The 16756-nt window shown below is 40.7% G+C and overlaps 2 protein-coding genes across 8 annotated transcripts in view; both read left to right on the forward strand.

Annotated features, from left to right (window-relative positions):
* Nucleotides 1-10133, forward strand: part of prkg1b (protein kinase cGMP-dependent 1b) — a 161155-nt gene extending 151022 nt beyond the window's left edge. For 2 of the 7 annotated variants that reach the window (XM_014179313.2, XM_014179310.2), the window contains exons 10-17: nt 4204-4300; nt 5897-6036; nt 8112-8201; nt 8313-8454; nt 8582-8745; nt 8928-9113; nt 9232-9298; nt 9425-10133. In XM_014179313.2, the coding sequence (XP_014034788.1) occupies nt 4204-4300; nt 5897-6036; nt 8112-8201; nt 8313-8454; nt 8582-8745; nt 8928-9113; nt 9232-9298; nt 9425-9523 (985 nt within the window). In that variant the 3' untranslated portion in view covers nt 9524-10133. Of the gene's footprint in view, nt 1-3382; nt 4319-5896; nt 6037-8111; nt 8202-8312; nt 8455-8581; nt 8746-8927; nt 9114-9231; nt 9299-9424 lie in introns of those variants that run through there. The other 5 variants (XM_014179311.2, XM_014179309.2, XM_014179315.2 and 2 more) reach the window with 4 other exon arrangements.
* A 4362-nt stretch (nt 10134-14495) lies between these two features.
* On the forward strand, nt 14496-16330 carry dkk1b (dickkopf WNT signaling pathway inhibitor 1b). The gene is made up of 4 exons (XM_014178946.2): nt 14496-14861; nt 15060-15201; nt 15422-15565; nt 15679-16330. The coding sequence occupies exons 1-4, from the start codon at nt 14661-14663 to the stop codon at nt 15930-15932; spliced, it is 741 nt and encodes a 246-aa protein (XP_014034421.1). The 5' UTR covers nt 14496-14660; the 3' UTR covers nt 15933-16330.
* Nucleotides 16331-16756: the final 426 nt, after the last annotated feature.

Here is a 16756-nt window from a genome sequence, read left to right on the forward strand (position 1 = left end):
TGAAATACTATATTGAGAGTCACTTAGGCAAGAGGAGTTTATTTTTGTGTTTGGCCTTTAGTTCTAGCCTTGGCAGTGTCTCTTTGACAGCTCAAGAATAGTACCAGTGCATTCACAAGGTTAATTATGCTTTGGAACAATGACAGGAAACCATATATTGTAAATGCTGCACTTCCAAATAAGAAATAGGTTACTTTATATGGAAATAGTGGAGTCATGTGGCCTCTCGTTAGGCTGAATGTTATGTGTAGCTCAGACTTTTGCATAAAAGTTAGCATTTGTCCCATTTTGGAGGATCAACAGAATTTATATTGCAAAACAATTAAACAACAAATGTGCAATGCATTCTTTGTCCAGAGATGTTATGTTTTAGTTACTCCTACATTGACAACCGTACTTGAATGTTATCCCTGTTCTTGTGGACATGAGTTATGTGAAGCGAGCTCTCCCACAGATCACCAGTTGCCATTACTGCCATATGACTGGCAGGGAACAAAGATGAGATTGATGGCAGGTCAGCGCTGTAGTAAAGCATTCATGTTTGACTGTTAGACCTCGTGCTTAGCTCTGAGAATGGAATCAGGAACCAGAAGCATCCCAAGGCCATGACATTTACGGCTACACAATCACAACACAACTGCACATATATGGAGCTGTATTAGCTGTAGAGTAGTCATTTAATGGTGGCAAAGCTGCAATATGTAACTTTTTGGTGACCCAACCAAATTCACATAGAAATATGAGCTATAGATCTGTCACTCATTGAAAGCAAGTCTAAGAAGCAGTAGATCCTCTATGTGGGCTATTCCTATGCTTTCCGTTCTTAAGTTTCGTTTTTGCCTCTTTGACTTTCAGTTTTGTACACCAGCTTCAAACAGCTGAAAATACAATCTTTTTTGGTAAGGAAAATATATTTCACAGTGGTTTAGATGGTACAATGATTCTCTAGTCTAGACTATTCGTGCTTTAAACTATTAGAACTTTAGCAATCAGGGAATGGCGGAGCGATTTCTGCATAGTGCAGCTTTAATATTAGTTTAATAGAAAATAGGGCAAATTAAATTGAAGGTACAATTACGAGTACATGGTTCGAGTCAAATAGTTTAAGATCATCAGAAGTTCACAACATCAAAGGATACACGATTGATGAACACGTGCCTTCTTAAAATATAAGATGCAAGGTAGCCTAAATGAATGAAACACAATGCGACAAGGATAACACCAAGTTGAACTGACCTAGGCTTGAGTTGTCAGGTCTTCAGGTCAAGGGGATATAATCGTGTCAAATTGCTGCATTGTGCATTAACACCTGGTAGCCCACTTCTATCGGGATACTTTTTGGTCATCTCTGCCCCTGTGGTGGCTGTATTGTGAAACATGTGGGAGGTCAAACCCCTATGGGTCGGTCTTAGTTGTGCATTGACCCCAGAGGTGAGCGGCCTCATCCAGCCCCAGGTTGGGACTTAGCAGATATTTTGACAGCTGGCACGGCAGCAATAGTGCAGATATTGGAAGTAGTCATGTCAGAATGGAGGAATGTGACTGTTTTGTCGTGAGCACGCTTTTCAGCAGCAGCTCTGGTATTTTGAGGGGCCGGGGGCGTAGCAGAGAGAAATTCAATTGGATAGTAAGGATTTTTTTTCAACCCAAATTTTTATATAAGTGTGCCTCATAACAGGACATTGTGTAACTATCGTATCCATTATCCATACAGTGCAATGTTGTGGTTTGAAGACATCTTTCCTAGTACTTTTCTAGCCTACAATGCCTACAAGCATTGTAGGCTATATGGCGTTGTGTATAGGCTTGCACACTTACATAAGAAAGTCACTTGACTTAAGTCAGTAGGCTACTAATGCCTCATATGGGCTGTGAAACAAAATACATATGGTTTAAGTGTCTAGAACTCGATCTGATTTTTACATTCACAGTCCTGCTTTATGAGAAGGTCACCGTTAACCTAAACGTCCCAACTGCTTCTCAGAGTCATGGGCTACCCTAGGACAAACGAATGGGATTGAAGAACGACCTAGTGGAAAATCACCACACCGCTGAGGCCTCTGACAGTCTGGTCTACTGGAGGCATCATTCAGCATAGCTTCTGTCAGCAGCTCACCAATTACATTATGTGACACCCCATCCGTAAACTTTTTCCTCTTAAGGCCTCGAGAGAGTTGATTGGTGAAATGGACTCCACGACAAGTCAGGGGGCCACAAATGAGGGGATGGGGGAGATGTGTGTTTAAGCCGTTACTATAGAAACAGAAAACAAAAACACTAGGCTATACACTCAACAATTACGAATATTACACATTAGAACTGTAAAAATACCATTTACATGAGTTGAGCATTTCTGTAGACATTGACTAGATCTTTGGTCTTGTAAAAGTTTATAATTATTGTGTGGCATTTAGTAAAGTCTTTATACCCGCCTACACAGTCTTAGTTGAGGGCAGACCTATAAACCCTGAACCTATGGGTCGTCATAATACGTAGGGCTTCAACGGTGGGTCACCAGACTTAAGTGCGATGAGCGATCAGCTGATGTGCGTTTGGTAATGTGACTTTGGCCTCAGTCAAGGCTTACTCGATGTGGTTCTTTGCTCCCTGACAGTCCCCCATAATGGTCCTCTCTGATTGGCTGGTGTCAGTTTCTACCACTGCCAGAAAGCATTAAGGTGACACCTATATCCGAGGATGACATGAAGTTTGTAACAGACGTGGCTAGTAGCAACTCCCCTCTCCCCGTCTTTGGGGACTCACGTCCCACCAGCATAGTGTGATGCAGTGGGGTAAAAAGCGTGATAAAGAGGGTGTGCTGTGAGTTCATACTACTAAAATGACATTGGTGCTTCCTGTTTTGTTCACCTCAAACTCACATTGAAGATGGGCGATAATTCTCAGCATATGGGACAGATAATGCAGATACTCAGTTACATGTCCCAACACAGATTCTGGGGGATCACTCAGTAGCTCAGATGTCTGGAAAACAACCTGATAGCCTTGTTCACAGGATATTTTCAGGCCTGCTTATCTGTCAGATTTTCCATTCAACCATACAGGATTATTATATTCACTCATTCACCAATTAGCTGAATTGAAGACCATCCGTCATGACTGTAGTTAACAACAAAGTTTGTTCAATCTGATCAGGAAATCAGTAAAATGACACTCTCCACTTCAGCTCAGTGAGGGACCAAATCCTGTCCATAATGGTTCTTTAATACGGAGGTGTGATCTGCATTCCAAGTTTATAAGTGAGGTGTAAGGCCTTGCAGATGATGGAGGCTCAGTCTGGCAGTATGGCAGGGGTGTGAGAGCTATGCTAACTGGGTGAACCTCAAGCAATGTCCAAATGCTATTAATACCAGTGGGATCAGCCAGGCAGTATTTGTAGTCACTGGTACTTGGAGCCGAGTACACTTGGCTTTTTGTTTTGACAAGGACACCCACCTTAGTCGCTGTCCTGCAGTCTGGATTCAAGGCTTTAGTCTCTCCCTACCTTGTGGTCTAAGTAGACGTATTGTAAAGTTAATTCATTGACTGTCTGCAGAGTTGTTTCCGAGTTGGATTGCTCTTTCTTGGATTGAAACTTTTAGAAGGTTACCTCTACCAGAAGTGTATGCCTGTTTATTTTCTATGTTTTGTTTGCAATACTCTGGGTGGTTTCTTCAAAGTAAGGATTTCTACCTTGAGGGTTGTAATCGCTGGACTCTGAACTCAACACACCCAGAGGACTCTGAGAAAGCGTATTTGGACTGCGATACATGCAGACAAAATCTGAAGATCTGGCTAATTCACCAATCTTCCACACCCAGATAACGCTATATTCGAATCCTCGAAATGTGAACTGGAAATGGCGCCTTAACTCCACTTTCGAGAAAGAACTCTTACAGATGCTGTGTAGAAAGTGTTGGTGAAGCAACAGATCAACAACTGTGTCCTGCAAGGCATATACTTCCATTCTTTTGACCATACTATTGACTATTATCAGAGGGCTCCAATTGATTGATTGTTTTTCACTACTTGGTCAGACCAAGGTGTGGACAAGATGCGTGAGTTGATCTTACCTATCCCAGTGCGGAAAGAGAGGGAGCGCCAGAACAGTCTCCCGGCTCCCTCCCCGCCATTGTCATTACTTATCACCTCCTACTCCATCCAGACTTCTAAGAAGTTTCCCTTTTTCCACTTCAAAAAATGTAGATATGAAGCAGAGAATGCCTTCTTCTGCAACCTGAAGCTGGTGGACTTCAACATAATTGACACGTTGGGGGTCGGAGGCTTCGGACGTGTGGAGCTGGTAGGATGTTTAAATAAAGTATGTACTGTTTGTCTGTATGTACTATATGTTTATAACGTCTTTCTCTCTTTGTACACTGTTTCACTCCCAATCCCAATGTCTTGTCATACTGTATCAACTGGGTAGACTGAATAGTCAAGGTTGCCCATGGATGAGAATGTGAGTTTTTCCACGGTGGTAAAATTGCTAGGAGGAGTGAACACGATTACTGTAGTCGAGTGATTTCATTTACAAGGGAAGGTAATTAGATGCAGACATCGTTGAATCATCGAATGCCTTATTTTTGGAGCTCTACATTTCCAGACAGTTATTGAGACACATGTCCTATTTCATTATAAACCATTGGCAGGGAATAAAGAGCAAAGAGAACTTGAACTTAATTGGGAGATATAGGACAGGAAGGATCAGTGGTCTTCTTGTCCTGTAACGGAGCAGTCTCAGGTCAGGTAGCAAGAATGTCTTTGGGCTATTTGAAGTAACTTTCCACTATGAGGGCAGAAGAGGTAATGGAGCCCTGCCATGTGACCCACAGCGTTACAAAACATAGGAGTTCTCTGAAACTTTCCAACTTCAGTCTGCTTGTAGTACAGTCCTAATAGAATTGTGAGATTAACTACACCAAATGTAGGCCAAGACTTCAACTATGTCTAGTTGTAACATTGATTGATTAATAATTACATACACATGATTTATATTTTGAATGAATATAAAAAATACTTTTGACTCATTGTACAGGTAACTGCCAAAAAAAGGAAATGCCAACATAAAGCACTGGGCCACCATGAGCTGCCAGAACACCCCCTTATGCTCATTTGAAACCCCTCTACAAAGTCACTGAGATATCTTCTTCTAGCCATAGTATCCAAAATAATGGGCAACTGGCCATTTTTATGCATGACCCTAAGCATGATGGGATGTTAATTGCTTAATTAACTCAGGAACCACATCTGTGTGGAAGCACCTGCTTTCAATACAATTTGTATCCCTCATTTACTCAAGTGTTTCCTTTATTTTGGCAGCTATCTGTATATTGCAATGCACAATTTGAATTTTGTCAATAAAAATGAATATACACTTAAACTGACACATAAAAGACTCGAAAGCATGTAAACAGATAGACAGAGCAAGTGAGGGTTGATCAAGTGAGTGCTAGAATGGAGCAATGCGGACCAGTGGGGTCTCAGAGTTGCGGAAAAGTGAAAGCCCAGCAGCTTGGCCTAAAGAGGAATCCCCTGCCCTGTCCTATTTTCGGCACTGCGGCATCCTCAGTAAAAACAAGTGGCCTTTCGCCTGCCTCCAGTCATCGTGTTCACTGTAGTGCAATCCATTGCTAGACGTCCCGGGGATTAAATGACCCCGGACATGCTCCCTGAGATAGGCAATGTGAAGAATGTCTGCTCCCAGTCAAACTATTTTCAGGTCCTCCGGAGTTACAAATAGACCCATGACTCATCTGCTATTACTGGGTCCCAGAACAAGTGTTAAAAATGGCTCAACTAAGACTTGATCTGCACAGCCAGGACATGTTTACAACTTCGCTTTTAGTGGTCGTTGACCTTGAGATGCTCTATCTCTTGCGTCGTCTGTGTCCTGCAGGTGCAGCTAAAAAGCGATGAGATCAAAACTTTTGCGATGAAGATCCTGAAGAAGAGGCACATCGTGGACACTCGGCAACAGGAGCACATCCGCTCCGAGAAGCAGATCATGCAGGAGGCCCACTCAGACTTCATCGTCAGGTAGCTACATACAGTGCCTTCAGAAAGTATTCACACCCCTTGACTTTGTCCACATTTGCTTGTGCTACAGCCTGAATTCAAAACAGATTAAATTGAGATTTTGTGTCACTTGCCTACACACAATACATAATGTCAAAGTGGAATTATGTTTTTAGAGTTTTTTACAAATTGCCTTGAGTCAATAAGTATGTTATGGAAAGCCTAAATAATGTTCAGGAGAAAAGATTTGGGTAACAAGTCACATAATAAGTTGCATGGACTCACTGTGTGTGCAATTATAGTGTTTAACAGGATTTTTGAATGACAACATAATCTCTGTACTCCACACATACATCTGTACAGTTCCTCAATCGAGAAGTGAATTTCAAAGACAGATTCAACCACAAAGATCAGGGAGCTTTTCGCATGGTGTTGACTGCATGATGTTGTAGGTATGCTTGTCATCGGCAGGGACTCAAGTTTTTTGGGGATAAAAATAAAACAGAATAAAGCTAAGCACAGACAGAATCCTAGAGGGAAACTTGTTTCAGTCTGCTTTCCACAAGACCCTGGGAGACAAATTCACCTTTCAGCAGGACAATAACTTAAAACGTGCTGTCACGTGCTGAATACAACAGGTGTAGACTTTACTGTGAAATGCTTACTCACATGCCCTTTCCCAACAATACAGAGTTAAAAAGTACGAAATATGTATACAAATTTGCAAATAAGAAAAACTAAAGGCAATAGTAACACAAAAAAATTACGATAACAAGGCTATATACAAGGAGTACCGGTACCGAGTCAATGTGCAGGGGTATGAGGTAGTTGAGGTAATACAGTATGTACGTGTACTGTAAGTAGGGGTAAAAGTGACTAGGCAATCAGGATAGATAATAGTGTGTGTGTGTGTGTGTGTGTGTGTGTGTGTGTGTGTGTGTGTGTGTGTGTGTGTGTGTGTGTGTGTGTGTGTGTGTGTGTGTGTGTGTGTGTGTGTGTGTGTGTGTGTGTGTGTGTGTGTGTGTGTGTGTGTGTGTGTCAGTGTAGTATGTGTGAGTGTGTGGGTAGAGTCCAGTGAGTGTGCATAGAGCCAGTGCAAAAATGTCAGTGCAAAAAATAGCATCAATGTAAATAGTCTGGGTAACCATTTCATTAACTTTCTTCAGCAGTCTTATGGCTTGGGGGTATAACTGTCCAGGAGCCTTCTGATCCCAGACTTGGCGCTCCGGTACCGCTCGCCATGCAGTAGCAGAGAGAACAGTCTATGACTTGGGTGGCTGGAGTCATTGACAATTTGTAGGGCCTTTCTCTGACACCACCTGGTATAGAGGTCTTGGATGGCAGGGAGCTTGCCCCCAGTGATGCACTGGGCCGTACGCATTACCCTCTGTAGCGCCTCTGTAGTTGCCATACCAAGCGGTGATGCAGCCATTCAAGCTCTCAATGGTGCAACTGTAGAACTGTTTGAGGATCTGAGGGCTCATGCCAAATCTTTTCAGCCTCCGGAGGGGGAAGAGGCATTGTCATACCCTCTTCATGACTGTGTTGGTGTGTTTGGACCATGATAGGTCCTTAGTGATGTGGACACAGAGGGAACTTGAAGCTCTCAACCCACTCCACTACATCCCCGTCGATGTGAATGTTAAATAGAATAATGTGTAAATATTGTACACTCCAGGGGTGCGAAGCTCTTAGAGACTTACCCAGAAATACTCACAGCTGTAATCTCTGCCAAAGGTAATTCTAACATGTATTGACTCAGGGGTTTGAATACTTATGTAAATTAGATATTTCTGTATTTCATGTTCAATACATTTGCAAAAATGTTCACTTTCTAATTATGGGGTATTGTGTGTAAAAAAAAAAAGTATTCAGGCTGTAACAACAAAACGTGGAATAAGTCAAGGGGTACGAATACTTTCTGAAGGTATGCATACTTCTGGAAGGCACTGTAGATGTAGAGATGTCAGATACTAGCTAGATGTAGAGATATCTCAGCCAGGTGTCTCTACTGATATCTCTTCCGACAGACTACTTCATTATCCTCAACAAAAGGACGCAATTTACAGTTGACATGTTCTTGGTGCGTGTTTCAGGCTATATAGGACATTCAAAGATGCCAAGTATCTTTACATGTTGATGGAGGCTTGCCTTGGGGGAGAGCTCTGGACCATACTTAGGGACAGGTACGGGAAATGCGTCTCTCAGCCAATTAACATTCAAATGATACCATGTTGCCTTGCTTTCCCCTGCCTTCATCATTGTAACTTGGGTGAATAATGTCTTCAACATTGCAGAGGTTCATTTGAAGACTCGACCACACGGTTCTACACAGCCTGTGTGGTGGAGGCCTTTGCTTACCTACATTCCAAAGGGATCATCTACAGAGATCTCAAACCCGAGAACCTCATTCTGGATCACAGAGGCTATGCCAAGCTGGTGAGTGGACAGAGACCTGAGGACACCTTCACACCTGCAGTATAGTAATATGGCTCAAGACCCGCAGCAGCTGCTGGAAAGGGTGTGCAGTCGATGAGATCTCATTGACGCTCCTGTCTTTTCACAGGTGGACTTTGGCTTTGCCAAGAAGATTGGGTTTGGGAAAAAGACATGGACTTTCTGCGGGACTCCGGAGTACGTGGCACCAGAGATCATCCTGAACAAGGGGCACGACATCTCCGCTGACTACTGGTCGTTGGGAATCCTCATGTACGAACTCCTGACTGGAAGGTGAGGGAGGAAGTTTGTGGATATGGCTGTAGGAGATTTTATTGTATATCCAATAGAACAAGTGACTGGGATCAGAAGGAATGCCTGCACTGTCTCCCATACCTGTAACCCCACCCACATCTAGATGTCGGTTTAAAGTACCACGTATTTGTTTTCAATGAATGCTCCTGCTTCTTTTTCAGCCCGCCATTCTCAGGGCCAGATCCAATGAAGACGTACAATATAATTCTGAGAGGAATCGACATGATTGAATTTCCAAAGAAGATTACCAAAAATGCTGCCAATTTGATAAAGAAACTATGCAGGGACAATCCTTCTGAAAGACTTGGAAACTTGAAAAATGGAGTCAAAGATATCCAAAAGCACAAGTAAGTCAATTAATTACTTTAACCAGCCTGGCTAATGGCCATGATTGCACTTTAGACCGAAAAAAAACAACAGCAAAGATAACTATTTTTTTAATCTGTTTCTCTCTTTGAATCTCAGATGGTTTGAAGGCTTTAACTGGGAAGGGTTGAGGAAAGGAACCCTGACTCCTCCAATCATCCCTGAAGTAAGTAAAAAGATGCATCATTTTTAACGTGAAACCGACACATCTGAAGAGCATGCCAGTGTTAGCATGACTTCCTTTATTAAACCATTGCATGCAATTAATCCAGCCCCTCCTCTTCTCTATCAGGTCTCGTCTTCAACTGACACAAGCAACTTTGACAGTTTCCCAGAGGACAACAATGACCCTCCTCCCGATGACATGTCTGGCTGGGATACAGATTTTTAACGCCACCCTCCATGTGTAGTAGCCTCTCCAGTAGCTCCCTAGTCCTGCCTCATAATTGACTTTTCTGGGGAAGTCTTTCAAGGGTTTGGCAGCAGAGAACAGAGAGACAGACAGTTGATGATGCTGTGAACGGACAGTGACAGTGAATGGGGCATTCGTACCGCTTTGGGTCACCAAGATGCCTTCACCAATGTTGCTCCACTCTCCTCCGAGGTGGCATTGGGACTAACGTTTTAGAACGACAAAAGTCCTCTTCAGTCTCTCACCATCACCGTCAACCATGGATCGCTTCATGGAGAGGTTTTTTATTTATTTTTGTCACACATTTGTATATTTAGGTTTATGTATTTGTTGTGGCTGTTAGCACTTACAATACCAGTGTTTTCAGTGATTACTTGTGATACTGAGTGGATTGGGACTGAGAGGGAGAGATTCCTGCTCACTGTTGTAGCGTTTATGGACCACAATTCCAACGGGGGGGGGGGTTTGACTCTCTTTTAAACGCTTGTCATCAATAATCAAAATGTTATTTTTTACAAGTTCCTTTGTATCATATTATACATTTGGATGTTACACATGATTACAGCACATAAAGATGATATATTGTCTATTATGCATACTGTATTCCATTGGGAAAAACACACACACACACACACGCCACTTTCAATTACACACATGTAATTACACAATTTATAAGCGCAAAGTTGTTTGATCGATAAAAACTACTTTGGCCTTCCCTTCACTGTTCAGATCTTTTCTAAAGCCCTACAGTGTTAAGAAATTGCGAGGACGTATTGGACTTTTCAATTTATTAACATTTAGTTATTTATTAAAGGTCACATGCAGCTGTTTTTTTTTTTTTTATCTCAATATCAAATCATTTCTGGGTAACAATTAAGTACCATATTCTGGTTGTTTTAAATTAAAATGGTAAAAAATAATATAAATAGTTTCTTAGCAAAGTGCACATTCTCAAGCAAGAATTTAGCTTGGACTGTCTGGGAGTGGTCTGAGTGGGGAGGGGAAAACTGAAAACTACCTTATATTGGGAGAAAGGTTTGTAACTGTCTTATTGGTCAATTAACTAAATTACCACCTAGTGATGTCACCAGGTATGCCAAAACTCCATCCCACCAAAACAGGCTGAAATTTCAGGCGATATTTTCAAACAGCTCTTACACTAAAAGGGCATTATCGTCATTTTCACAATATTATTCCAACCTAATAGTGCAGAAATATATCATAAAAAAAGGGGGGGGGGGTTCTACTAAGCTATATGGAATTGTTTTAAGAAGGTCACACCAAGGATCATTTAGCTATTTGATTTAGAATTTTAAGACCCCTTGCAGTATATAAAAAAAATTATAATCATTGATCAAACATTTTATTTGGCCTTACTGCTATTAGCCCATACAAACGCATTGAATAACAGATTCACTACATGGAACAACAGATAGTCCCCCCCAAAAAACATTCTAAAGGAAGTTTGTTCTGAAGTGTCTATCCTATATCTGAGAGATCTGGAAATATACAATAATTTTTCTATAAACATGTATTTAACCCCTTATTTTTGGCACTAAACAGTCTCCATAAACACAGTACTTCCATTAGTTTTTTTGTTTTTTTTACTGGTACCGGGGACCTTCGGACAAGTCTTGTGAGTCCTGTGGGCATCCTAGAGAAAAACAATTGACATGTTCGTGAGAGTCTCATATTTCCATAGAGGGGTTATAATAGTTTGTAGGCCAAACCATTCGGACCCTACAGACGATTTTGTGAGCAGACCGATTATTGGGATGTCTCATGGTCTGACAAACACAGCTCTAGCTCTGTGACCTTTCAGCAGATGAAGTAGTGCGACATCATTGGCGGATGAGGTGGATTGAGACGCATCCGATGCAAAAAAAACCCCAGATATCTCTAGTTTAAACATGACAGATTTTTTTAATGGGGATTTTTGAATTATGCTAATTAGATTTCCCTGGGGGCTCGGACATCGACCTTCGGGAGTGCAAAGGGATGATCCAACCATTGAGTGGGGAAACAGCAAAGAACAGTGTATACCACTAGAGGGCAAACTGGTACTTCTACAAAAACAGGCTTACCAGAGGGACACAGCAGGGGTTTTGTCTGGAAGGGACACAGCTTTTGTCAAAATGTACTTTTCGTTGTAGGTTTAGCAGAACTTACTCAGCAGGTTGGGATAATTAACATAGCAGGTTAGGAGAATTAGGTTAAAGTTAAGAAAAGGGTTAGGGTAAGGGTTAGCTAAAAGGCTAAATAATCTACTTTTGATCTCAATTTGACAAAAGCTGTATCCCATGTAAACATCCCAGACGAGGTGATGTCAATACACGGACAATTTAAAGCGAGGCAGCAAGTGGACTTTGATACATGGCTAAATACAATCAGTCTGTTATATAGAGATTATTCTACTATTCACATTATTAATTTCCCATTAAAATGGACCTTAGAACATTAGAATTTCTAAATGAAAGGCAAGATGGCTGCTATTCTACAGGCCTCAGATATATTATGATTTCTAACTTTTATATTGCGCTTGAAAACATATTAATATTATTTATTTTAGGACCAGAAGTAAATATTTCTGTACATCAATATTTCGTGCTGATTTTTTTTATATATCTGTATAAATAGGTTATACTTTTATAATTTAATTTGAATATTTGGGATATGTTTTGCCAAATTAAACCTTGACATATTTTCTCAAGCTTGAATGATCTTTTCATGTTATCACCGTCATCCACTGAATGACTGAAGTCGCTGACCCCAGTTGTGAACATCATCACACGGCTTTTGGCATTATTGAAAGTGCCTTAAAATCGATGGCATCCAAAAGATATCTTCAATATTTGTTTTAATGCTGCATGACAAGATCAAACAACTTAAACGGTCGTCATTACTTGGCTTGCTGCTTTTTTATGGTCCAGCTATTTATATGCCATTTTCTTACAATAAAATGTAACTTTCAATCAATATGAAAGATGATGCTCCTTATTTCATTCTGTGAAGCTGTTCTCTGGTTACTTACTCCCTGATCTTTACTGGTATTTTGTACTGGGCCTGTAACTACAAGGCAGCTTATTTTATAGAATGACATGTTAAATACACTGTTATTACTTCCTTTGATAACCACTCTGACCACAGGAGGGAGCTTTAAGAACACCTGACCCTCCAGGCGAAAGATTACCTTATCTAACTAAACTATAAAGTACATTTTCTGCCCGTTTATTATTTCAATCTAACACAAACGGTTTGTGTGTTTATTTAACACTTTAGGGACATGGTTCTAGCTAGTGAGGGTCTATTGTAGCATGAATGGATAAGGCCGCAACCAGGTATTTCAAATCAGACCTGGCATCCTACCAAATGAATTTGCTGAGTAGCCGACAATGTCTGTTAAAACCCGCTAAAAGCCGAGCAAACGGACTGTTTGTAAAAACGCCGTCTGATTAAGACATGGGGGTTCAGGACTGTTTGATCTGTACCCATCAAAGGGGCCTTCACACAATCTTCATTTTACACCACTGTAGGCTTTGGATGTACAATTAAAACAAAGCCTAAAGACCAACGTTTCGGGATGAATGCTGCCAATTGACGTTTAATGAAGTGTATTGAACGTTTGTCTTGTGGTGGCCTATTATAGCCTAACTAACCTTTGTCAACAACATCAAAGCCATTTATTTCAGAGGCTTTGCCTAGGCTATTTGGCAAACATGCACTTTGAAACTGTTAAATCGTATTTTGTTCCTGAATACTTCACTCAATGAGCTGGTTCAGTTACTTAGGCTATGGTTAAGATTTGAAAAATATTTGAATCACTTTAAAATACAACTTTTATATATTTTTGTATTTTATTCAATCATGATACAAATCCCTATAGTATTTTAAAGATGTTAATTTCCCCCTTTTTAAACTTATTTCAAATTAGATGTTTTGTGCTATCGCAAATATTTTTGGGGGTTTACTCTTTTTCTAATCCACTATTCCTAATTTAAGAGCAGGCTAGTTTTAAAAACTGGACAGTCTTTCTTTCATAGCCTGATATCAAACAACAGTTTTTTTTTTACAATTCTCTTTACAGATGTATTGAAACGTAATTATCATGCCACAATGTTGGAATTTGCACAATAGGCTGCATCATCACGAGAGGTGCTGTAGGGGTAATTAGGCTGACAACAGCTTTATCCGAGGGGAAGGGAATATGCCTACTTCTGTGTCTAATTGTTTTACAGGCTACATAAGACTTTCAGAGAGACCGATGTGAAAGAGAGACCGACGTGAATTCTTTATCGCGGGGTGCCAATCAACCCATATTTATAAGTCAATGAGTAAACTTTTCATTCTCCACGATTAGCATATTCCCCTTTGATCCCCGCCACTTTTTTCAATCAAGTGCATTTCAAAGTTCTTCCATTACAATTACGGATCAAATGCCGCTAATGGGGAGTAAATGTCTTTAATGATCACCCATTAGAAAAACCATGGGGCGCCAGGGATCAGTGAGAGCAACTATTTGCAGAGGCATTTGATGACCCCTGATAGACCTCAGTTATAAAAGGTATAAACATTTATTAACAGTAGCCTACAGGCTTACAACGAAAAACGACTCAATATACACAATGTAGCCCCCGGTATGTTCATCATATCGAAATACTGACTTAAGTGCAACCAGTGACACCTTTCTGGGATAAAATAGGCTGCAAATGTCCAGTGTTATCAATAAATGTTGCGCATTATCAACAGAATATGAGTCAAATGAAAGACTGTAGCTGCATAACGGTAATACGGGTAACGTGTCCATTAGAGGGAAAATGTGTCGGTGTGCCATCTCGTGAAGAGTCATTGACAGTAATTGTACACAAACATTTTTGACAAGTTTTGGAATAGGATTCCCGGCCAATGGGTACTGACTGTGGGATGCACCATGAGTTGAGCCCTTTGAAATGTCATCCACCCCTTTGTTACACATAGCTGGGGGCGGGATGCAAACAACTTGGCATGTATAAATCTTGCATCAGGAATCCTAGGATTACAGTGGTAGTTTACTCCTCCTACTAGTACACCTATCTGCCCTCGAGTTGTAGGCTACGATTGCATCTTACATACAACAACAATGGCAATGATGCTGCCATTCGGTTATTCCGCTGTCTTTTACATGCTGGTCGGATACTTTGATTCTGCATGCGCTGGATCCGTGCTTCGCAACTCAAATGCCATCAAGAACATACCTTTAGTGGCTGGTCCGATAAGCGCGAGCCCTGACGACTTTTCATTTGACAGCGGGACCCAAAATATGGCAATTGATACCATACAGGTAAGCCCAGCAACATAAAAGTTGACTATTTTATATTGATCAAAGTAGGCTATAAATGTTGAAATTGGAGGTTTAAAAACCATAGATTCCCTCAGTTAAATTGAACCGTTTACCATCAGCAGTATGCATATTATTTAAATTGGATACTATTCTAAAAAGGTAAATGCATACATTAATCATCTACCTCTCTTCTTTCAGTCTTTGAGGTGCTCCACGGATGAGGAGTGCGGTGACCATGGTTTATGCTTTGTGTCCCGAGGCGCCTGTCTCCCATGCAAGAGGCGCAGGAAGCGCTGTATCCGGGACACTGTGTGCTGCCCGGGAAACCAGTGCTGCAATGGTGAGTAGCCTACAAGTCCCAGCTCTTTCATGTTAAATTACACCGTCAAAATATGTTCAATAGAGCCTTAGAAGATGTGACTAAAGCCATTCCTTACTGCTTTGAACTTTTGAAGAGAAGTGTAGTCAGTTGAATTTAAGCAATTCAACACACTTGTTGAAGGACTTAGTGTAATTTCAAGCACATCATCTCATGTTTGATCTTCTTGTTACCTTCCTAGGTGTGTGTTTACCCAGAGATCCTGACATGGCTCAGCACATCGGAATGGAGGACATAGTGCCACTCAGCAATACACATGAGAAAAACTCTACAGTGGAACTGAACTCCAAGTTGCCCACACAAGATCTTTCACAAACCCCAAAAGGTATGTAACAAATCAGTTATGAAGTTTACTGTTGTAAATGGACTCAGAGTGATTATATGTCTTGTTATACACAAAGCCATCAATATGCTAATGTTATTAACGTATTTGTTCAGGTCTGGAAGGAAAACACTGCCTGAGGTCTTCAGATTGCGCAGAGGGACTTTGCTGTGCGCGTCATTTCTGGTCCAAGATCTGCAAGCCAGTGTTGAAAGACGGTCAGGTCTGCACCAAGCACAAAAAGAAAGGCACCCAAGGTTTGGAGATATTCCAGCGGTGTGACTGTGAAGATGGTTTGTCCTGCAGAACACAGAGAGGGGAGCACAGCAGCAAGGCAACTCGAAGTCTGCACACTTGCCAAAGACATTGAATCAGCAGCAATCCATGGATTTCGGTAGCCTTTCAGAAAGTCTAACTAAAGGACTGATGTGATTTCTGACAAGCGAAGTGGAAAGGAAGGAGTTTACTATTGGGAGACCCTTTTGTTTTGGTCTTCTGATTTTGTCACTCAAAAATAGCAGAGTAGTTGTGATTGTTTCTCTATGGAACTTGAGATATATGATTATTACGGTAAATTACTGTATTGTACATAACTTATAGATAATGGCACTTAATTATTTTTGGTCACAACAACTATTCGAAGAGAAGGTGCTCTCTATGCTGTTATCACATTATTGTAAATGTATTAACACTGATTTATACAAGTTTATATAGATTCTGATATAAATTTATATTTTTATTTGAAATAAAGAGTGTTAAAATATTTAACTGTCTTATGAAATAATTGGCACATTATTGCATCAAATCAAATGTATTTATAAAGCCCTTTTTACATCAGCCGATATCACAAAGTGTTATACTGAAACCTAGAGAGGAACCACGCTCTGAAGGGTGGCCAGTCCTCTTCTGGCTGTGCCAGGTGGAAATTATAACAGTACATGGCCAAGATGGATGTTTGTAATTGCATGTAATTATTTACTAGTTTAGTGACCTACCAAGGGAAAGTGGAATTTAAATAATGCAGTCAAAGGATTGATATTGACTGACCAATTCCAAAACCTTACCTACTGCAAGGTATATGACAAGGTATACACCACATTTATAACTATTGATGCATATTGCTACAGTTCTAAAACACGACTTATTATGGAAATAATGTATTAGGCTATATGGGAATCACCGTGATACTTTCCT

This window comes from Salmo salar, chromosome ssa28 (assembly GCF_905237065.1).
Source record: "Salmo salar chromosome ssa28, Ssal_v3.1, whole genome shotgun sequence".
Taxonomy (NCBI): domain Eukaryota; kingdom Metazoa; phylum Chordata; class Actinopteri; order Salmoniformes; family Salmonidae; genus Salmo; species Salmo salar.

Coding starts and splice junctions, on each gene's coding strand:
- dkk1b (XM_014178946.2), top strand. CDS start 14,661: ATGGCAATGATGCTGCCATTCGGTTATTCCGCTGTCTTTTACATGCTG. Junction 14,862..15,059: donor TGGCAATTGATACCATACAG/GTAAGCCCAGCA, acceptor CTCTTCTTTCAG/TCTTTGAGGTGCTCCACGGA. Junction 15,566..15,678: donor TCTTTCACAAACCCCAAAAG/GTATGTAACAAA, acceptor GTATTTGTTCAG/GTCTGGAAGGAAAACACTGC.